At 44.1% G+C, this 23,428-nt stretch overlaps 1 protein-coding gene across 2 annotated transcripts in view; it reads left to right on the top strand.

Moving 5' to 3' along the window:
- The window catches only part of BCAS3 (BCAS3 microtubule associated cell migration factor), a 2,570,631-nt gene that overhangs the window by 46,868 nt on the left and 2,500,335 nt on the right, over positions 1–23,428 (top strand). For both annotated transcript variants that reach the window (XM_069226456.1, XM_069226455.1), the window contains exon 6: positions 4,940–5,046. In XM_069226456.1, coding sequence (XP_069082557.1) covers positions 4,940–5,046 — 107 coding nt within the window. The remainder of the gene's footprint in view (positions 1–4,939; positions 5,047–23,428) is intronic.

The following is a 23,428-nucleotide window of genomic DNA, read 5'->3' as shown; positions in this document are numbered from 1 at the left end:
ATCCATGGTGCTGGCACTTTACTCAGCCAGGTTCAGGTTGGGGATTCGGTCCCTTCCCCGACCCCACACGCACACACCGGAAGGGGGACCACACAGCACACTCAGGGACAGTGGCGAAACGTGGTAGGATCTGCAAAAGAAACAAGTATGACTTTTCTTGCAAATAACATTTTTCATTTAAACTGCACCCTTCCTCTTTCTTTCCCTGTTTTATAATCAGCAGGACGTTTTTGAGGCCCTTTGTTATATTTTCTGCAGGTTCTGGAGGATCACTTGGGGCTTCAGCCCACACATCAGCACTGAGGTTTTTATCTGCTGCGCCACAGCTTCCCTTTTCTTGCACTGTCAGAAGGGCTGGGGCAGACTCATTCTTTACCAAACCTCCATTCACTGCACTTTTGTCAATTTGGGCCATTCTGTCTCCAATTTGTATGAATGAATCAGATTCTTTTCTAGGTATCAGCATAATTTCGATTTTTCCTTGGTAATTTGCAGCAATCACTCTCCCTAAAACCTGATCAATTTGCCATTTCTGTTCTGGTAACTTTCCTCTCCCCAACTGCTCTGTGACTGCTTGCATGACAGATTGCTTTTGTGCGTGCTGCACAGTTTTTATCAAAACTAGGGGAATGTGCATCTCTCTCATCTCTGCCCACCTGTAAGTGGCTTTTTCTCTCAGCTGTTCACATTTCTGGGGCACCCACTTAGCCATCCCCACTAAGGCAGAATTCTGGGTGTACACTTCTCTCTCTGAATTTTTCTCATTAACATCTGCAAGGTAATTGAACCAGTTAGGTGCTAAAACATTAGCAATGAACCAAAAATCAGCGTAAAAATGACACATCTCACGTAGCTCTTGCTTTAAAATCTGACACACATTATACAACGCTGTTCCTTCTACTGTGCCAGAAAGCAACATTTCAGTCAATGAATCATTAGTAAAACAAACATGCTTTTTATCTTCAGTGGACACGAGTTCAAATGGTGCACTCAATTTCATTGGTAATTCTTTTATCTGTGGTACTCTAGCCCTGTCTTGCAAGTACCAGATCCATTGTATGATTCTAGCTAGGGGCACTATTTTCTTCCCTTGTTCATGATTTAAATGTACATAAGTATTTCCTTCTTGCACTGCGCAAAAACCTAAAGTCTGCATTATTTCATTTGCCAAATCACAAGCGCGCAGCTGCATATAATTTTTCACAGTGACCATATACAAAAGTGTTAGGATTTCTCTCAAATGAGGGCTATTCTTTTTCCAAAAATCAAACAAGCTAATGAAACTCGGGGTGTCTTGCTCTAAAATCTTTCGTTTTACTTGTGCATTTTGCAACGGTAACTCGTAAATCACATTCTGGTCTCTCTCGTCCGTGTTATCAGTTAAGGAATGCATTTTGTCTGCCAAAAACCCTGGCTCACACGAAAACTCAAAGCAGCTCGGAGCTGTCTTAACCCCCTCATTACTGGAATGGGACAAGAAAGATTCTTCATTTTTATAACTTTCAGCATTATTTTGAATTATTGTATTCTGGCTAATTTGCTCACGTAAATTCCTATTTTCATGTTCCAACTGCCTACATTTCTCCTGCATTTCTCTGTAAGCAGATAAAGGTATCCAGACCTTTCTGTCATCATTGCTTCCAAAAGACACGTTTTCTACATATGTACAACAGGAATTATTTCTCAAAACACCATCAGGCATTTTAGCTACACATGCATTTTCTTCTGTAATTCCCCAAACAGAAAACAATTCACAGTTTTTCGTAGCACCATCAGGCAGTTTACCAATACATGCATTCTCAGACATGGTCTGCCGTGCTACTGTGATTCTCCAAAAAAAACAATTTCTGTAATTCTCCAAACAACAAAAAACAATTACACTTTTAAAGTGTGCACTTAGAAATCTACCAACTCGTCAAACCCCTTCTTAATCACCTCTTAATGACCGACCCCACTTCTGGTACCAATTGTAGTGCTTTCCTCTTATCTAGTTTCTAAGCACTAACATAACACAACAGAAATGCACTTCTGAGGTCAAAGAAGACTTTTATTGTTGTTAATTCTTCCCCAACCACAATTCTTATGTATGACGAATTAGTAGCTTTCAAGTCCGCGTTAATCAAACAAAATATATCAGTTTGCAATATACACAGCAGGTTATATTTATAAGATATTGAATGCAAAGCAAAACAAATACTTCACCGTGTGGGAACTATCTACAGCTTCATCTTTCTAAGGTCTGCAAGCTGATGACCCCTGTCAGCCGCGAGAAAGAGATTCATCTACCCACACGGGATTGCTGGCAGCTGGCGCCAAGCTCCAGCACGAGGTCCGGCAGATTCGAATCTGACTCTCTGCAGCCTGTTACTTTCGTTACAAAGGTGTGCCCCCTCCTCTCAGACCTGGGAAACTGAGCAAGCCTTTTGGAGACTGGCCAGGTCTCCAAGACTACTCCTGTTCCCAAGCTCAAGCGAGGAGAAAAACACCCATGTACTCTCTCTTATCAGGTCTAGTCTACTGTGAGAAAAACATATTGGTTCTCTGGTGCAAAAACACAGCTTGGAAAAATACAGCTTGGATTCTCAACTGCAATGTCTAACTCCACGTTAAAGGCAATAGGCAGCTAACCTAGATATCAAATGCAATGTCATGTTAAAGGCAATAGGCAGCTAACCTAAATATCAAATGCAATGTCTAGTGTCATGTCAAAGCCAATAGGCATCTAAGCTGAATACAAAATGCAATGTCTTATATCATGTCAAAGCCCATAGGCAGCTGAGCTGAATACAAAATGCAATGTATAATATCATGTCAAAGCCAATAGGCAGCTGAGCTGAATATAAAATGCAATGTATAATATCATGTCAAAGCCAATAGGCAGCGGAGCTGAATACAAAATGTAATGTATAATATCATGTCAAAGCCAATAGGCAGCCAAGCTGAATACAAAATGCAATATACAATATCATGTCAAAGCCAATAGGCAGAATATCTAATAGCATGTGAAAGTCAATAGGTAGCTAAATTGAATACATCATGTCAAAGCCAATAGGAATGCAATGTCAAAGCCAATAGGCGGCTAGACTGGATACAGCATGTCAAAGCCAATAGGAATGCAATGTCAAAGCCAATAGGCGGCTAGACTGGATACAGCATGTCAAAGCCAATAGGCAGAATACAGAATGTAATGGCTAATGCAATGTCAAAGCCCATAGGCGGCTCAACTGAATACAGAAAGTAATGGCTAATGCAATGTCAAAGCCCATAGGCGGCTAAACTGAACAAAACATACCATGTGCTACTGGTGAACATTGAGCAACTAATATGCGCAGTGGTGAAACACAAAGTCATTGGTCAAAACAAAACTTATCAAATGGCAGTACAGGGTGGGAGCAGATGGCGCAGTGTGCAGATGGCGCTGTGTGTGTTACTGGGGTAGGGGCGGGAGCAGATGGCGCTGTGTGCAGATGGCGCTGTGTGTGTTACTGGGGTAGGGGTGAGAGCAGATGGCGCTGTGTGCAGATGGCGCAGTGTGTGTTACTGGGGTAGGGGTGAGAGCAGATGGCGCTGTGTGTGTTACTGGGGTAGGGGTGGGAGCAGATGGCGCAGTGTGCAGATGGCGCTGTGTGTGTTACTGGGGTAGTGTGCAGATGTCTTGAAAAAGGGGGTGGGGTGGTTGTTCCCCCCTCTAAGCCCCGCCCCCTCTAAGCCCCGCCCCCCGCTGTCACTTCAGTGCGGCCCTTGGCCGCAAACCATACTGCAATTTTGGCCCCCGAGAAAAAGTTTGTGAGTACCCATGGTCTAGTTCAACCATAGGAAGCTAACACGTGTTATTTAGTTGCTGGTTTTGTAAACTAGATTTACTTTTTGTTGGAGGTGAAAACTAGAATGTCAACATTGAGAAAATGTAAGAATTCAAAGCTACAGATGTACAGACATTGCGCTTGTTTTTTATTGCAAAAGTTCATTTATTTTTTTGATCGTAAACGTTAATTTAATGGCCCAGTTGTGTTTTCTCTTGTAGTTTGTGTTTAGGTTGGGTTCTGTCCGCGGTGCCCACCTTTTGAAAGGTGCCGCAACGCTGTGCTCTTTCCCCTGTGAGTCTCCTCTGCTCCACAGTGGGGAGTTGCTGGGAGCCTGTAATGATCCTTCTCTGCCACCGTCCAGGTTCCTCAGTTGCCAAAGTTTGGCTCCATACACCTTTTGCGCTCTGTTCAGTGGCGCATAAAATGTTTCCCCTGCGTAGCTGGGGGGCATCGAGCTCGTGCCTTTCGACAGGGGGTTGTTCCCTTTGCTAGCCCTTCACGCGCCTCCGATGTTTGAAGGTACAAGCCAAAGGTAAACCTGCATTTTGTCACAGCATACAGCAGTTTTTGAGACCTTCGTTGGGCAGGGGGGAGTGAATCTCACTGGCAGTTGTTGTACCACCTCTTCTGTGGCACTGATAAGTCAAATGTGTTGTTTTCACAGGGGACATTCTTGTGGCCCCATAGACTTAGTGGTGCACCTTGTTAGTTTGGGTTCTATAATGTAGCATGCTTGATCCACAGCTATATTACACTTTATAGCTACAACGCCCACACATAACAACGCATTTCAATACTTGTAATTTCTTGCTTCACAGTGAAACCGAGACCTAGAGGAAACCAGTCGTGCATGTGTCTTTGTAAGACACATTTGAGTGTGAAAACCCTGTGTCAGAATTACCAGGGAACTGAACTAACTATCTAAATGGTGACAATGATGTTTTACCCTAATATAATGTACTAGATGAAGTACTAATGTGCCTGTGTTGCTGCAATGCAGATGATTCGTTGCAGTGGTGGCATCGCTACAGTTGCATTGATGGGGGCTATGTAACAATCTAAGCAAATTCGTAGAGGGTTTATCAAACCCATCCATGTACTGACCTGCTTTTCTGTTTTTATTGCACATTTAGACACATCAAGAAATGTAGAATTCCATGAAATGCACAGCTCTGGCAATGACCCCCCTTTGCTTTTGATGATTGGGTACAGCGACGGGATGCAGGTCTGGACTATTCCTGTAAGTAACATCACATTTGGCCTTAGCTGGATTACAAAAACTTCACTGGGGGACTGTATCTGTAACCATTAAAAACCTACTGTTTTGATGCTAATTGTTTTTTGTTGTTCAAATGTTGACCTACTTTCAAACCTGTATTTGGTGGAAAGGTTTGGGAAATGTAACTGGAAATGGATTGCTGTTGGCTGTTATTACCTGTGAGCTTCCAGGGCTGTAGATCTAGTTTATTAACTGGATTAAGATGTTTTTGTAAATTTGCGTGGAGAGGGTCTTATTTTGCATCCTATGGAAAATCATGTTTTCTGTTGCCTATTGACTATGTACCAGAGATGTATAAGAAGATTTGTTGCCCATCTACATGTTACAGGTTCCAAATTGGAGCCCAGATGACTGTACTTCAGCCTGATCGTGATCTGTTACATAGGTTAGAAACCTGTTTCCCAGTTGAATGTCGCTTTTGCCAAGGCTTTGGTGCAGACATTAAACATTTAGCAGACATTGTGTGGCTCATGTATTACAAGGTGTGCATTTCTAGTCTGTGTCTTATGCTCTAAATCTAGTGGTGTAAATCTCTTTTCTGACAGATGATGATCGAATATTATTAGCCGTCTCTGCGGCCCATAGCTATTGAGGTAGCCAGGAGGAGTGCAGTTTGTGAGATGCTTTGTGATGTTGTATCCAGATCATCCACAGAGCGTCTTGTGAAGACACAAACACATTATGAACTAGGGCACTAACAGAAAACCATGTCTAATGATGAAAGTGACCAGTATAGATATGTAGCAATAAGAAGTTACAGTGAGCATAGAATATCTTGAACCTGGAGCTGTTAGGCTGCCAGCCATATTAGCCCCGTAGGTTGTTCCAACATAAGGGTACTTTCAAAGTCTTTTTGAGATATTCATGTCCCCTGTTGCCACTCCACGAGTAAAAGCTGCCCAAAGGTGAAGATGGCTGCATCCACCATCTACATATCAATGTTTCCTTTTTGTGTCATAAAGTATGCTTCAGCCAGTTGCCCTCTTGTAGTGCGTGTGCATTGAATGTGAAACAAAATCCATGCTCTCTTGCCAAAACTTGTGTGCAGGGCTATCCAGGGTTCTCTCTGACAGACCACTACACATCCACTCTGGCCAGTTGGATTGTACATAGTTATTCACCATGTTGCCTTTCACATCAGCATCTTGCATCGTCTCTGCATCTTCACAGGTCTCTGCACACATCCTCTTCTCTGTGTGTGTACTTCTACTGCCAGGTACAACTGCGGCCAAGCTCCATGCCTTTACTCCAGATTTGCAAGTAAACTAACAATTTCCAAACCTCTCCACACATGCCAACAACTTTAACCATTGAACCTCGGTCAGAAATCAACATGGCTACCTCTCCATTCCAACCTCCAGCATGCTTCATGACCACACGTGTCGATACACTCACAGTTCCTTCTGACAACGAACTCCAGTTCCAACTTAGGGCCTGATTAAGACTTCAACGGAGGGGATTGCTCCATCCCAAATGTGACGGATATACCAGCCGCCAAATTACGAGTTCCATAGGATATAATGGACTCGTAATTCGGCAGGCGGGATATCCATCACACTTGGGATGGAGTATCCCCTCCGCCGAAGTCTTAATCAGGCCCTTCTCTCTTGTGCACTCACGGGATATGTAGCCAGGTTTATTATCATGTCCTGTTCTCAGTCTTGCTACAATGTTATGTTAGAGTTGTGTGACCTGGGTTTTGGTTAGTGGTAAATGGTGGTTAGTGGCAGAGGGGTGACGTAAGAACGATTTTAGAGGAACAATTTTACCTCAGTGTGTTCAGGAATGTCTCCTGCTCCATATACCAATAGTCCCACTTGATGTGAACTTCTCTACAAGACAGATGCAAACATTGAGATACACAGCGTTGTGTGGAGTGGTAGAAATGTTCATGGAATCCGAGTAGACAAAGGAAGCTAACGAAATTGCTGCTGAACCCAGGTAATATGCTTGAGTTCCTGTGCTCCCACCACCAGTATTGAGCATGCGTGAGGGCTGCCTTTCTGGGAGGGATGTAGATTTGGGAGACCCAGCAAGAGTGGCATTTCAACAGTCAAATCAGAAGACATGAATGAACGATTTTGGGAGACGTGGGCCTGAACATTATGCTACTGATCCGGTTTTTTTTAACTTTAATTTTCTTAGAAAGCTGTTCTAGCTAGATTGTTCAAAAGAGGTAGGAATTAGTGGAATACCAATCACAGCAACTTTTCCTGTCCAGATTTAAATCAAAACGTTATGCTGCTGCAGAAAAACAAAAATCTCAAAAATAACTAGTTACCCGCCGCTAGATCTTCTGAAGGCAACAATTCAACATCAGAACATCTTCCCCAGCACACACCCACAGGTGCAAATAGCTATCAGTAATAATGGAAAGTGTCCATTATGTGACAAAGTAGTTGCAAAAATGTTGTCTGTAACGTGCTTTGACGAAGAGATGCGAATGGATAACAGATTAGTATGGCAGGAGAGGTAGCTTTATGATGAATGATGGGTTGTGGTCTTTTGATTAATGGGATGTGATTAATGTAAGGGGAGTTAGTCTTGTAATTATTGGCAGTGTCTAATTGTGTGGTTAATTGTAAGGTTGCCTATTTATGATTAACGACAGTGTATTTATTATTGTGAATAATAACAGGGGGATTGACGTGGTTTATGACAGTGGGTCTTGTTCTTATGATTTGTGTGTCAAGAAGTGTGGTGTTTTGGTTGATGTGCGGAGTCTCAGGGTGTAATCAGTGGCAAGGAATCAGGCTTTAACATGTTTGTTTTTGCGGTTATTGGCTGAGGTATTTCTAGTTCGAGCCTTTGATTTAATGTTGAGGTTTGCTTTCATTCTTCTCTTAAAACACATGTTCTTGTAATCAAGTCCCATTATTTTCCTGTGTCTGTATCTCAGTTGTAAATGAGAAGTACTTAAAAGTGTGGCTTTGTTGCCACCATTCTCAACAAGCATTGGCAAAGCCAAAAGGTCTCGCCTATGCAAACGCTGTTTTAGCCATGTTGTTCACAAGCGTGACTGCTGTTCAGGAAGGCTAAATGTTAGTGGCATAGAGGAGAGTGGCATGGAGTGTTGTAGAGTGGATTGGCAGAATGGATCGTGTTTTGGAGTGGCATATTGTGGATTCACTTAAAGTGGCATACACTGGAGTGACATAGAGTAGATTAGACTGGGGTAGAGTGTTACAGAGTATAGTGGCATAGAGTTCAGTGGCTTCGAATTCAGTGGTGTACAAGGCAGTGGCATAGATTAGAGTGGTGCATAGTAGAGTGAAGTGGTGTGGAGTGGCTCAGAGTGGAGTGGCCTAGAGTTGAGTGATGCAGAGGGTAGTGGTGCAGAGTAGAGTTGAGTTGCATAGACTTCAGTGGCATTGAGTGGAGTAGTGCAGAGTAGAGTGGCGTAGAGTTCAGTGTCAGAGTGTAGTGTTGCAGTGGTGTAGGGTGGCATAGAAATCAGTGGCGCAGAGTACAGTGGCGCAGAGTACAGTGCAGTGACAGAGTGCAATTGTATAGAGTGCATTGGCATAGAGTGGAGTGGCATAGAGTTCACTGCCACAGAGTGGAATGTTCCAAAGTGGAATGAAGTGGCGAGCAGGGTAGAGTGCAGTTGCATAGAGTGGAGTGGTGCAGAATGGAGTAGAGTGGTGTGGAGTGCAGTGGCATAGAATAGATTGTTTCAGAGAAGAGTCAAGTGGGGTTGAGTGGATTGGTGCAGTTGCCTAGAGTCAGATAAAATATAATGGCATAGAGTAACGTGTGGACTACAGTGGTGACGAGTAGATTAGAGTGACATACAGTGGATTGCAGGGGCATAGATTTGAGTGTTATAAAGTAAAGTGCATTGTCGTAGAGTGTATTGGCATTGACTGCAGTGTTGCAGAGTGGCTTAGAGTGGAGTTGTGCAGAGTAGAATGGTGTGGCCTAGACTGCAGTGGTGTAGAGTAGAGTGGTGAAGTGTGTATTGGCATAGAGTAGAGTGGTACAGGTAGAGTAGAGAGGCATATTGTATAGTGGAGTGGTGCTTTGTGCAGTGGTGTAAAGTGGAGTAGAGTGCAGTGGTTTGGAGTGGTGTAGAGTGGAGCGGTGTATAGTGAAGTATGCATGGTATGGTAGCACATTGCCATTACAGACAACACATTTTCAGTTGAAATGACTATTACATTTGCTCAGACATACAGTTTTACTAATAAAACTGTACAGTGCACAGACAAAAATGAATGGAGATTGCATCACCTAGTTTAATGTTTCATTTTGATCATATTAAAGTATTTGTTTCCATCATAATTCAGAACTAACAGAAAATGTGATTTGTTTGTGCATTCATTTTTCGGATATATTCTGAAATATTCATAGTTAATTTAAGCACTGTTGTGTGCTAGGAAAAAACTCTTTCCACCCCCAGTGTCCAGCAAGGTTGTTACATAAATTATCTCAGTGTTAAGTCAGAGAAAGAAAAGAAAACAAGCGCCCTTGGAAGACGAGGTCTGACAATTGACCTCAGTCTTTCAATGCACAGCAAATGTGATGAGATAAGAACAAGATTTAAAGGCCTGTTAACATAGAGTTTGTGGAAGGATATAGAAAACATGGTTTAGGCATCAGGAGGGATAAACTGAACCTGGAGAGCCTAAAGTAAATTAAGCTAGCAAATGGAAAGCCAGAAAGTGGGAGTTACAGAGCCAATGGTAATCTATGAGCGGAGTGCACTCCTAGGTCAACTTTCTGAAAGTCCCCAAGATGTCTTAGGCAAACTAGACAGCTGTGCTGTTAGGTAGGTTGTGACCTAAAAAGCACTCCCAATTTGATACAGATAGGGCCCTTTTAAAGAAACAGTAAAAGGTGCAACAGAAACAGTATGATTTGTAAAGGCAGATTTAATTGGTGTACTCAATTGAAGACAAACCCAGATCTCACATACCCCTAAAAGTATCCATGTATTACTGTTACGACCTGATGTAAATGTAAGATAAAAGTCGAGTGAACCTGCATACCCCATTCCCCCTCCTTCTATGGGTGGTTATTCTTGAATGTTTTCTAGGTGGGTTTGCATAAGCATCATTGCTCATACTTTACAAATGCATGTTCAGACATCAACTGAACTTTCATTTTGCCCTCTCTTTGCCACCCTTTAGTGCAGCATAACTCTCATGAAACTCAAATTCTGTTGTCGGTACCCACTTCGTTATTACATTATTGATGACACTCAGCCAGTCGTGGGGCACCTAACCTAACCTTGCCTTGTCAAAGTCTCAAATGTTACGGGTCAAAATATTTGTCAGTTGAAATTGTCATTTGATAGATAAACATTGAAGTTCTAACCTGAGAAAAGTAGAAGCATCAGAAGGTTTGATTCACTCAGCTTTTATTGTTGATTCATTTCATTGTCTTACAGCATTATATAGATACTTCTATTTCAGTGTGCATTCGGGATTGCCTTTAATTGTGCGTTCTGCTCGCATGATTTGATCCCTTTTAACAGCTGTAGTATGATATGGTTCAAATAAGAACCACATATTTGAATATAACATATACCAAAATGGTGTTGATTACTGCTAGTGGACTTTTGGGGTTTTGTGGGCAGAGTAAACCACGGCTGCTCCCTAGTTCTGTAAATTTGCATAGTTAATAAATGTCTGCTACAGTAAATGTTTGCTTTTGGACACCAGTAGAACTAAATTCAAATCTGTTATGTCTGAACAGTCTAATAAACAGGTTTTAGCATTTCTTGACATTTTTTGTAACAGGATATCTTGCGTTTGAAGCCCATTGGAACTGCAGCCATGACTGGCCCCTTAAACACTGTGTCAAACACTACAGTTGATTTGTTCTAGTTTGTCTGAATGTATAATTCTTGTATTCAGTATAAGAAAATATTGTACTTGCTCCATGTCCCCGCAATTTCTCTCACTGCTAGTTATAAATGTATTGTTAATAGAACAATAACAGTCTATTTGATATGGGGTACTCGTGTAGAAAATATGCTTCTTTTCAATTGAAAGTCTTAGTGCCTCATTTTCAGAGCTGTTTGGTCACGAAAGTGACAACTGGGTGCGCAAATGGCAGCTTTTACAAATGCAAAATCAACTTTGATATTTCACAGAATGTGAATTTGTAATTACAAATTTGATTTATTTACATGCAAAATGACACTAGTGTGGTCTTATGAGCAGGTAAATCTCCTCAGAGGTGCGAGTTGTGCGCATTCCATGGTGGGGACACTTGCAAACATTGGTACACACATACCAACTCACAAGTTTATAGGTATTCAGAAAACCTGGCATGCAGTGTCCCACCCTAAACGTGGTCAGGAATTGCTTCCTGGTAAAAAAAATATTAAGTGTTTTCTTGGTCTGATTGAGTTCTCTCACAGTTCGTTTCAAGGTAGGAGGACCAGTTTCTTCCTAGGGAAAATATGTTTTCTCTGTGGGGTTGGTAATGAAAAAAAATAGCAGGTGAATGTGTGGATTAAAAGTTCCCATTACTAAATAGCCACTCTACATTTTCTAGTGCACGAGATTTTACCCATGTGAGTACTTCTGGGATGCTGAGAGTTCTTGTGAGTACCACTGAAATTATTTATGAATTCCAAGAAAGAGGAAATTTGCTCCAAATTTATTAGTAACCCTATGTGGACGAATTTCCAACCACGTGAATTAGGCTGTTGGAGAACTACAGATCTGTCAACTTCCTTCCAATCCTGATTAAACTAGTTGCGAGGGCATGAAGTTCTAGATATTACACTCACCCTATTAGGTTCTAGCTCACTTTCAGAAAGGAGCTGGAGACCCCAGTGTACAAAAGCTTTGGCTTTTTACCCTAAATTTAAAGTGTTGGCTGAGTGGAGAGGACATTGATATCCGGTAGGTGACTGCTTTATATGCAACGCTTTCCTCTTGTATACTTAGAAGAGATTCACATCCAGGTGTTTACAATGAGCCACGATTAAGAGTTCTGGAGTTGAGGCTGAAGGCAGTGCATGGTTCTCACATTGCCTGTCAGGTGGTCAATATGGTGTTCAGAATACATACATAGCCATTTGTGGCCTCTCTGAAGAGCTCACAGAGCAGTGGTCATGTTTTGCAGTTGCAGTTGTGATTCTGTACAAATATGTGTGAAGGAGGTACACAGAAAATTCAGTGCTTAGAAGTGAGCGAGTGTGTGTGTGGGGGGGTGAAGAGGGAAGAGATGGAGGTGTAAGATAGACAGATGGATGAGATGTGGAGAAAAACATGGTGTACATGTCTAACATAGAGTGAACATAACGGGAGTGACTGGGACACTCCAAAGACCACTATCCCTTCCACAGGCCTCAGTAATGTTTAATTCAAAGTCTCACAATTTCAGAATTCAAACACTTTCAATTTTTTTGTCCAAAAATGTATTGTTGATTGTCATTTATATTAAACAGCTAACAGTCGTTGACAAATTCAGTTTCAGAGTGTGAGCACACCGACTGCATTTACCATGATGATTTGGGGTTATACTCTGTTGCTGGAGTGCAGGCAATTTGTGGTCCGTTCAAAGGGATATACAGCACTTGCTGCACCTGTGGAAGTGAAAGACTCTTTTTACTTTTTGAACAGACTGCGCATCGACTGCATTTACCATGATGCTTTGGGATTATACTCCGTTGCTGGAGTGCAGGCAGTGTGCTCCCTCTCTTTGAAACTGTCATTTGACGGCTCCCTTGAGCCACGGCTGATGAGCCTTGGGAGGCACCTGTGTGCCATGAGCAGCACTTAGACCTGAGAAGACATGTGGAGGCCTTCCAAGCAAGTCCCTAGTCCACGCTGTTCCCTGCTGATGACAGGCTAAACCCAGAAACACGTGTACGGGGATATACAGCACTTGCTGCACCTACGGAGTTGAAAGACTCTATTTACTTTTTGAATGGAGTACGAATTGACTGCATTTACCATGATACTTTGGGGTTATACTTTGTTGCTGGAGTGCAAGCAGTGTGCTCCCTCTCTTTGAAACAGTCATTGACAAAGTCAATGGCCCTGGCTGGTTTTAGTTATATGTCAGTTGTTGTGTTTGGTAGCTGAATTAAATAACTGAAAGCTGAGAGATGAACCAGACACTGGCTGAGTTGAATGCTTTGGGAATCACAGAAATTTAGTTTACGTATTTGAATCACTCCCTGAATGACATAGGTCATGTCCATCTTAAAGACCCCCACTTTTTTCACGCCACTTGAAGACCTGGCAGGTGGTGTGCATACGGGACAAAAATGTCAACACACCAGGGTTGGAAGTAAGGATCCTTCCCTTGGGAGGTTTGTGTCGGGACTAAATAACTGCATCTAATTAACAAGTATCTCAACTTTTAAGGGAAGAGCGGGAAAACGGCATGGACGTCTATTCATCTATATGCAAGGGGTAGCAGAAAGTGACTTCATACACCTTTTGACTTTCATTTCGCTTCTGATCACATTGTACATAAACACACATTCAAACATACACCGTCTCCCTCCCATAAACACACACTCACCTGCAAGCACGCACAGAACATACATTTAAAAATATTTTTTTACTTACCTCAGCTACTAGGTTAGGTTATATTTCAGCTAATTGTACTTCATTTTTTTATTACACTAATAGTGAATAATATAGTATTATTCACTATTGGTGTAATAACAAAAGTTACCTGAAAACAGGGAGAGTGGAGCACAATCTAAGCTTGACCCTGTGTTCCTGGCACTGATTTTGCCACCTTTGAGGCCAGGGGTCGCAAGGCAGTGCCTGGGATGGCAAAGGGCAAGTCAGGGGTCGTAGTCGCGACCACTGGCTACCCCTAAATGACGTCCATGTAAAAGGGTATTTATTGTTGCTTTCCACGTGCCTTCGACTAAAGTATTCCGTTTTGTTTTCTGCCAGCCACTAGATGTCACTGCTGCAGCAGTTATCGAGCTTAATCCGCCGCCCTGGAGCCGAAAGATACGTTCTTCCGGCACTGGTTGGCCCGCTTGGTATGTTTCGGCGCAAAAACGCGAGATTCCAACGCGAAGACACTGGCCCGCCGATCTCATTTGAAATTATTTGGCCTCCTCAAACGAGACGGACAGCCAGTTATGAGACATTTGGGTCTGGGAGCTGCGTAGGACACCCCAGCTGTTGAAAGACTCTTTCTTGTCTCCCCTTCGGTTTTTACTCAAAGGCGGAGGCCGCCAGAAATCCTTGAGGAAGGAGCTTGTTAAGGCTCCGTTTTCGTAAGACCAGGTGCCGGTCCAGTGTCAGGCTCCTGGCACGACGGGCCGCTTACTCCAGCGAATTAATTCGCCTCCTTGGAGCTCTCCCTTGCCCATTAGTGTGTTTACATACTTGACATTTCAAATCTATAACTGTATTGGTTTTCTAAGAAGTAGCGCGTCCTTTTAGCAGAAGCGTTCACACTCCATTACATCTTATCTGCTAGGTGGACGCTTGAATCATTTTAATAGCGGCATTGCTCTGGCGATCGTCCCACCTGTCTGCGTAATTATGTCAAAAATATCTCAGGGTTTCTTAGAAAAAGACATCTGTTGAAAGTGAAAAATGCCTAAAATGTAAATGCACATTTCAATATTCCTTCAGCAGGTTGAGGGTGGCCTTGCCTCAGACACTGATATTTCTCTGCTTTCATTTAGCACGTACTTGCTACTTGTATACGTCTGACGTTAGCCAAGATCTCTTCTTTTTGCTAAATTGCTAGGTATGATATACTTTCATATGATGGCTTTCTGTCAGCGTTCTTTGCCCATTAGTTTGTTCGTATGTAGCTTTCATTTTCTTACACCTACTGCACCATGGGTCTGCCCACTTCAGCTACTGGCTGACTTCACTGTGAGTGACGGCCATATATCTTTCACAAGGAACACGTCTACACACAAACTCGTTCCCAACAGTACCAGGAACTGTTTGGTTAATGTGTGCCTTTCAAGACCAACAAAAATATTTGCTTTTTGCCTCAGTGTGTGTTTTTTAGATTGGCTAGGGCCTACCAGGTTCCCCAACAATAAAGGTACGCAAAAACCATGTCAAAACAAAATGAGCTCAGCATTGACATCTGGCAGCCAACGCCAGACCTACTAGCTTTCACAATGCTTGCCTTGCCCATTGGGCATATCACGATCATGGTTCTTTAATCCCAGTTAGCACATGGCAACCAGAAAACATTTGTGTCCAGGTAGCAACAGTCCATGATGCCCAGGAAAAAAGCAGGAGTCCTCATTCATTCAATACTTTAACCTGACAGTGGAAACCTGCTGCTTCTGTAGAAAAGTTCAGCTGCTGCGAGCCTTCCATATGTAAGGAGAGCTGAGGCAAAGCTGCTAAGCCCACCATAAAGTTTGCACGTGGAGACTCCGGTCTGCAATGTATTCACCTTGCCCACGGTATTAATGGCCTGTGCAAAGGCGAGAGCCCCAGCAGCTTTACTTATGGTGCACCCAATCAGCCAAAAGTCTGACATCCATGAAATGGATGTCATACTAACTAATCCTCCCTACTTTATACCGTCCTTTCAGCAATGTCCCCAAGCAAAGTGGAAAGTATTACAGTTTAAGGAGCATCATTTTGCTGCAAAAGAACGTGAAGTTAAAATTCATCCCTTATGCCAAACTATACTTCACTGCACTCGGAGCGGCTGCAGTGAAGTAGGCACAGAGCTTCACCCTGAGCGACACGAGAAAGATCAGGCAGATTGGGCCTTGTGGTAGTGAGGACGGCCTGGAAGCTGCTGCTTGTGTTGCTACTTGGGTTCTCTCCTTCCTTTCATATCCAGGGTGTGCATTCAGACTGGCAGCATGAAGAATGATGCTGTTGCATTGTTGAAATTGGGTTCTGGGTGTGGTGCTCATCTTTCAGAGTACCTAGCTGTCTTGGATGATGGAGGGCTCCTCAACCTGGGCACTGGATCAAGGCTTTAAGGCACTCCTCCATGATTCTACTCTGTGCCTTTTAGCGATACAACCCTCACAAGAACATTTTTGATGGCCTTAGTACACCCTAAAGGCCTCTCCCTAGTTAACTCCCATGAACTGCTTGACCTTTCAAGTATAACGTTTTACAAATATCATTGATTTTGGGTGAACGCTGGCTTAATTTTGCACTGATAAGTAGGAGGCCGAGATGACTTACGTGTGAAAACGTAATGTAGTGTGTGATGCAGGGAAGAAACTTTGTGGATAGTGCTACATGCGTATTAAGAGCAACACTCCATCTCTTTTTGCCTGGAAGACTAATCACAATAGCGTGAGGTTGGACGAGGTTTGAAGTAGATTAGGGGAATGTGGTGGAAAGGTGTGGCCCTGTATGGACAAGTTAAAGAGTTGATGCATAGTGTGTGGGGCTCCCAGCTTTGCCCACTCCCTGAGACATTTAACCAACTTTCCACCATGTAACCAGATTTTATGCAAATAATGATTTTATCGTACTTGATAGAGACTTCCATGCGCCGATTCCTTACCTTAGAACTACCCATCGGTGTCAGACTGTAGCATTAACATTTTTTCAAAAGCAGCCCCTGATGCTGATTGGCTCCAAATGATGGCACTGGAACTGATGTGCGTAGTGCCTATCTTGGCGCACTGACATCACTTCTTTTCTTTCTATGCCAGTCAGTGCAGATCTAGAGAAGAGCTACCCCTTGGTCATTTCTTTTACTAAACATTTCTTTACTTCATTTTAAGTTTTTTGAGGTCTTTTCCCCCTGGTGTGGCAGGGATATCATCACAAAAGGACAGCTTCAAGTCCTGCGGCGCCTGTCACTGATTGACCCTGGTGACGGACCCACATCATGTATGCCTCTGGTGCCTTGAGCGCGACCATGACCCGAAGGCCTACTCCGATTGCAGCACCATGAACTCAAAGGCCTCGAGGGAGCGATCCTTAAAATTCTTGGCTCCTCGACATGCAGTGCCACAATGGTTGAGAGGAAGGTCCCAGTAGTGGTTGCAGAGTCTGATTTCTTCATCACACTCAAAGTTGTTGGGTCATTTGGGTAAGTACCACCACCACAAGAAGAAGAGATCTTCGACTTAATCACATCCTTTGGCTGACGAACCGAGAGAGCATCAACATTCAGGGCCTGGTTCTACAGTAGTTCCAGTGCCTGGGCCGGGTCCGCGCCTCCCTGAGTTTCCAGGAGCAGGAGCGACCCCGTCCAGTTAGAGTTCTATGAGGCCATGCACCTCATATTTGGTTGGCCCTGAAGGTTCAGTAGGGGCCCTTACTGGTTCCACCCTGGTGGCTCCAGGCCCGGGACTAGTTGGGCCCATTGGATCCGTGCCTGGGTCCGGACTGACGCCGGTTGCGCCACCTCGGCATTCCCTGGTGTCGGTGCCGACACTCCCAGTGCACTCCAGCTGCACCAACCCCATTATAATCCCCAACTCAAACACGGAGCCAGAGGGGCATCGCCCAATGCCAACTCTGGTGCTGACTGGAGCCCTGCCTTCCATGCCAGAGCCTGAGCCCTATTCTTATGGGCTAGGACTTAGGGAGGAATGCTATTGGTTGCTGGAACCTGAGGAATACCAGGCTTATAAATCTATGGACTGGTGTGAGATTCTGGGTGAGGCCAGAGAACTGGACACATCTCCAGATACTGGCATGCTTTCTCCCTCTACCGTGGCTACAGCGGAGGAAGTGTCCTTCACAATGGTGGTGAGGAGGGAGACAGGGACCCTGGAACTCAGCCTGTCTATGGTGGCAGCAAAACAAATATCTTGACGTAAGTGCTTCAGCCAGGAGTGTCCCCATCAGAACCGCTTTTCTGTTTTAATAAAGCTCTTATTGATGTCCTTCTTGCGACCTGGACCAAGCCCAGCACAGGGGCTCCTGTGAACAGGGCGATTGCCCGCCGCCACCAACCTGCTCCTGGGAACCCAAACTTCCTCTCACAGCATCCCACCAGGGAGAGCTTGGTAGTCCAAGCCTCTACCTCCCATGTAAATCCTGGGGCATCCCCTATTGGAGAGCTGGGTAGTCCAAGCCTCTACCTCCCACGTAAATCCTGGTGCATTTCCTACTGCCGAATAGGTAATCCAAGAGGCTGAACACCTTGGGGAAGATGTTTTCTTCCACCAGCCTGGCACTGAGGTCTGTGAACATAGAGTGTGTTTTGGGCCGCCATGGTCTGTGGGATACGGTTGCGCAGGTGTTGCCAGCAGTCCCGGAGGAGGCTGAGACCATACTTTTCTAGACAGTTGCCAATTGGAGGGACACAGCTAAGTTTATGATTAGTTGTGGTCTTGATGCCATCGACTCACTGAACAGAGCAGTTTCATCGACGGTGGTATGGCAGCGCCATGCTTGGTTGAAGATGTCTAGATTTTCTGGGGCTGTCTAAGTATCATTTGTGGACATGCCCTTGGACGGCTCCTGTCTTTTTGGAGGCAAGGCAGATGCATCGCTAGAGCGCTTTAAGAACTGCATGGCTACAGGCAGGTCCTTGGGCCTTTCCATGGCCCCTCATCACCCCCAATCTGCCTTTCGCTCCTTTTGTGGCCACGTAAGGGGCTTCCAGCTGTATCTCTATCCCCCCTGTCACTGAGCCGCACATGCTTCCCAACCTCTGCGTGGCTGAGGATGCTGCACCCACAGCCCACACCCACAGCCAGTCAGGCAGCCAGTGATCGGTCCAGGTCAACCCTGGATGCCGCAGCCTCCAAACATTCCTAATCTGCCCTCTTATCATTATGGGCACCTAGTCGGTGGGAGGAGTCGCCATCACCTGCCCCACTTGAGTAGGATGACCAGATTGTACACAAAAAAAAAGTCATAGATAGAGAAGTAGGAATACATTTTGCAGCAACCATCACATAAAAGTAGGACTATTTGACAGCTCTCAGAGACGTAGACAAAGGACTACAATGACAGCCTTCTCCACAGACGCATAATTACAGATGACAAATCATAGATCTTTTATTGGCTGTAAACCTGGTTCCATTTTAACAGACATTTGTTGTAGTTGGTGACTACCCTTGCATTGAAACTCCAAGAATGTGTTCTTATTAAATAAGACAATAAACATACGCAGCAGTCATCAAAATCAACTACTGCTGTTTGTAGAATATTACTCCCCATAAAGCACCAGAAACATTCAGCACAGTTGACTGAAATATAAATACTTTTTGCTTCAATAAATAAAACGTTCACATTTCCAAGACATTATTGATTGAAGAATTATATACACAGGGTAAAAATCCATAAGGTAGGAACAAACTGAAAGACAGCTAAAAATGCTGTCTGATGTGAAAGGGCTAGTTGCATTGTACAGTATTTCATCTGAAGAATGGATTTGCTGCAGCACCATTTTGTTTTGCAGCAACCGACTGCAACTTTTTTCAGAGTTGACCCTTGTGATCAACAATGTTTTTATAGTCTCCAATTAATTCAGTTTCTTTCCTCAGTTCAGATTATTCATAATGAAAAATATTCTTTCCACTAGAGCATTAGTTCCTGGGAGACATAATGCAAACTGGACCCTCAGGCTAATGTTCTTAAATGTAATATTGTAATTTTGGAAATAGTTGAAAATTTCCACCCAACGTTCCTCTGCAGTCTTCTTCTAATCACTCCACTTGACAAGTCTATCTGCTGTGTACTTTTGTACACAGGTGATTTAGTCAAAGAGCTCTATTTTACCAATCTCAAATGTGCTTGATACATATTTTACAAATGACAGAGACATTTCAACATTATCCCAGACAGGAACAGTACCAAGAAGGGTCTAGGAAATAGTTATGCCCCCACATTTTCCAAGTAGTCCATACTGCTGTTTTTGAAAGCACACACAGAGTTACATTTTTTTTCTTTTTCTGGTGAGAGTTGTTCTTTCAGGAATTTAAAAAGCTCCTTCACCTTAAGGCCCATGAAGCAAGCATCTTGCCTTTCCTTCAGTTTTCCTATCAGTTGTGTAATTTGTCTGTGGTATTTGCATGTTGCTTTTCCATCTCATTTATTGTCACTAGAAAGAGACATTTGGTTGTGCAAAAACCAGAGCCAGCATTCAGCAAGAGAGTTTTCAAATAACATGACAATTGCTATTCAGTGATTTGCTTGGGCCCAAAAATAAGAACGTAGGTCTAGAAACAGTTTTAGCACCCTGTCAGCTGCAGGAAGTGGGTAAAGCCAGCGAGTTTTGCTAGTATTTCAGAGCCGTTGATAATCTTTATCAACAAACACGCGAAATTCTTTCAGTTGTTCAGTTTGGACAGTGTAGATATGAAAATACTTGTACAGTTTTAACACAAAATATTCTATGTCCATAGGTAGGCCATCAGCAGTGGTTTGCACTGCATTATGGACAATGTGTGCTGCACACCATATTCCAAGTTCTTTATTATCCGGAATAGCTTCCTTAAGCTTGCAGAACACATTGTTCTTTCCTGCTTTTAACTTCCCCCCAAAGTTTTAGTATTATCTTCACAAAACCCAACTACTTTTTCAAGTAGATTACACTTCTCAAGGGATTAGTACAGTTGTTCAGAGTATTGCAGATGTTTCACCAGGAATGGAGGAATGGAGCTAAACTCTAAACTTTTCACTTTAACACCTTCAAAGTACTTGAAACACCTAACGACATTTGATACTAATTTAACTTCTTTCTTACTGGAAACATCAATAGACACAGATATACAAGCTATGTTATTAAATTCAGAACTTAAATCACTCTTTGTAGGAGGAGCTAGCATGTTTGTAATCAAGCCTTCCATCTTGGTGCGAGCAAAGCAAAACCTTTCATCATACAGTTTCTGGATCAATGCTGATGTACAGTCCATTGACCGAAAACTGTGGTTATGCTTGTAAATGTAAAATGTAAATTAGCACTTGTATAGCGCACTACTCACCCGTTAGGGTCTCAAGGCGCTGTACTCATACCGCTATGGAACCCCTCCTGGCTTTTCCCTGTGAGGCGCCCACTCCTGAGCACCCCCAGGGTGAAGCCAGGCATCCAAGCGCTGTTGGGGCCGTTGTGGAGATTAAGCAAGCTATTGCCCAGAGTTGCAGAGTGGGACCCATGAATTAGATTAGGCACCGAGGCGAGAATTATCTGGTCAAGGGGAATTGAGCCCAAGACCTGCCGAAGCGGGACTTGAACCCTGGTCTTGAGCCAGAGCTCTGCTTCAGGGTCTGCCGCTCTAACCATTGAGCCACACTTCTCCAGCAAGATGATATGCTAATATACCTTTAGCAGCAGCACTACTGAGTTTAGCATGTCCAGGGGCTGTCTTCACAAAAAAACTGTTCTCTATCAATGTGCCTAAATCACACCTGATTTCCTCTCAGACTCTCCCTTTCATCGGAGCTGTTCTGGATATGGTGCAGTTTCGGGCTTATCCTCCTGAATGGCAGGTCCAGGGTATTCACGCTATGATACAGATGTTTCTGCCTGTATCCTGGATTTCACTGAGAATTACTCTGAAGTTGCTGGGACTCATGGCCTCATGCATTCTGCTGGTAACACATGCCTGCTGACATATTCGAGCTCTGCAATGGGACTTGAAGGCCCAGTGGGCACAGCTTCAGGGGAATTTCTCAACATGTTCCAGCTCTCGAAGGGAACTGCAAGAGAACTGCAGTGATGGTTAACGAACCGAGATTGAGTCACTGGCAGACACCTCTCTCTTCCCTAACCAGATCTAATGCTACTGACAGATGTGTCACTCCTGGGCTGGACGACCACCTGGAGGGCTTTTGTCTTTTGCAGGGTCCAGGCTCCTTATCAACCTGCTGGATCTACGGACGATTAGCTTGGCATTAAAAGCCTTTCTTCATTTGATCAAGGGAAGGCTGGTGCATGTGTATATGAACAACACCACCACCATGTGGTACTGCAATAAACAGGGCAGGGTGGGGTTGTGAATGCCGTGTCAAGAGGCCCTGTGCCTCTGGCCCTGGCTGGAACATCTGGGCATTTTCCTGGTGGTTCAACACCTGGCGGGGTCGCTGAATGCCAGAGTGGACAAACAGCCTCAGATGCCTAGCGGATCACAAATGGCTTTGCCATTAGTAAGTGGTGCAAGGCCTCGTTCAGCCAAAGGGAGAGACTTGATTAGATCTGTTCCCCACTGCCAAGTACACGCAGTTTCAACAGTTTTGCACGCTGGAGTTTTCAAGGAAACTCTCGCTCCGAGATGCTGTTCATCTCGAGTGGAGATCTGGCCTCCTGTACACCTTTCCACCAATACCACTCCTGCCCAGAGTTCTTACGAACAACTGCCCCAAGGCATTTTTGTGGCATCAGGTTGGGCATGGAGAGTCTTGTATCCCGAGCTATGAGCATGACCATCGGTCCTCCAGTCATGCTGCCTCTTAGGGAGGATCGTTTGTCGCAGCAGCAGGGCAAGGTTCTGCACCCGAACCTGCGTACCTTCCACCTGCATGCGTGGAGATTAAGTGGCAACAGTTGACCTTCTGCCTGAAGTCTGTGATTTTATTTTGGCAGCCAGGCATCCCTCCACTAAGTCGGTATATACCTGCCATTGGGATAAGTGTGTCATGGTGTGCTTCCCACATTATTGAACACCTTTCTGCACTGTTATCCAAGGTTCTTTTGTTTGCTTTATCTTTGGCGCAGCATGGCTCTGCGATTGGCACTGTCAAAGGGTATTTTTCTGCAGTCTCTGCATTCCTGCGGTTCATAGACCAACCCTCTCTTTTCAAACCTCCAGTTGTAGCCAGGTTCCTTAAAGGTCTGCAGCACATTTCCCCCCCATGCTATTTATCACGCCTCTGTGGGACCTCAACCTTGTTCTCTCTTTCCTGATCTGAGCACCATTTGAACCTTTGCACTACTACTACGGCTACTGACCATTAAAAGTGCCTTCTTAGTGGCCATCACATTGGCCTGGAGGTTCAGTGAATTGCTGGCCCTCTCTGTGAACCCTCCCTACACATCCTTTCACTGAGACAAACTGGTCCTCCAGACACATGCCTTCCTCCTTCCAAAAATGATCACTCCCTTCTATGTAGGCCAGAGTATTACCAGGCCTACCTCCTTTGCTTTTCCTCATCCCTCGAAAAAGGAAGAAAGACTCCACTGTCTGGACCCAAAAAAGAGTGGTGGTGTTCTATCTTGATGGCACAAAAGAGCTCCGGGTGGATGATCAACTCTTCGTGTGCTATGTTGGAGGCATAAAAGGGCAGGCCGTGCAGAAGCAGACCATATTGTGTTGGATCGTCCTGTGCATTAAGATCTGCTACTCGCTGGCCAAGAAACAGCCCACTGATGGCTGGTGGACTCACTCCACCAGAGCAAAAGCTGCAACACTGCGTTAGCGCATGGCTTTCCTCCCCTGGACATCTGTCAGGTGGCCATGTGGGCATCTCTGTATTAGTTCACAAAACATTACTGC

This window comes from Pleurodeles waltl, chromosome 3_1 (assembly GCF_031143425.1).
Source record: "Pleurodeles waltl isolate 20211129_DDA chromosome 3_1, aPleWal1.hap1.20221129, whole genome shotgun sequence".
Classification (NCBI taxonomy): domain Eukaryota; kingdom Metazoa; phylum Chordata; class Amphibia; order Caudata; family Salamandridae; genus Pleurodeles; species Pleurodeles waltl.
Note: the sequence above shows the minus strand (reverse complement) of the source record. Positions and strands in the feature narration are given on the sequence as shown.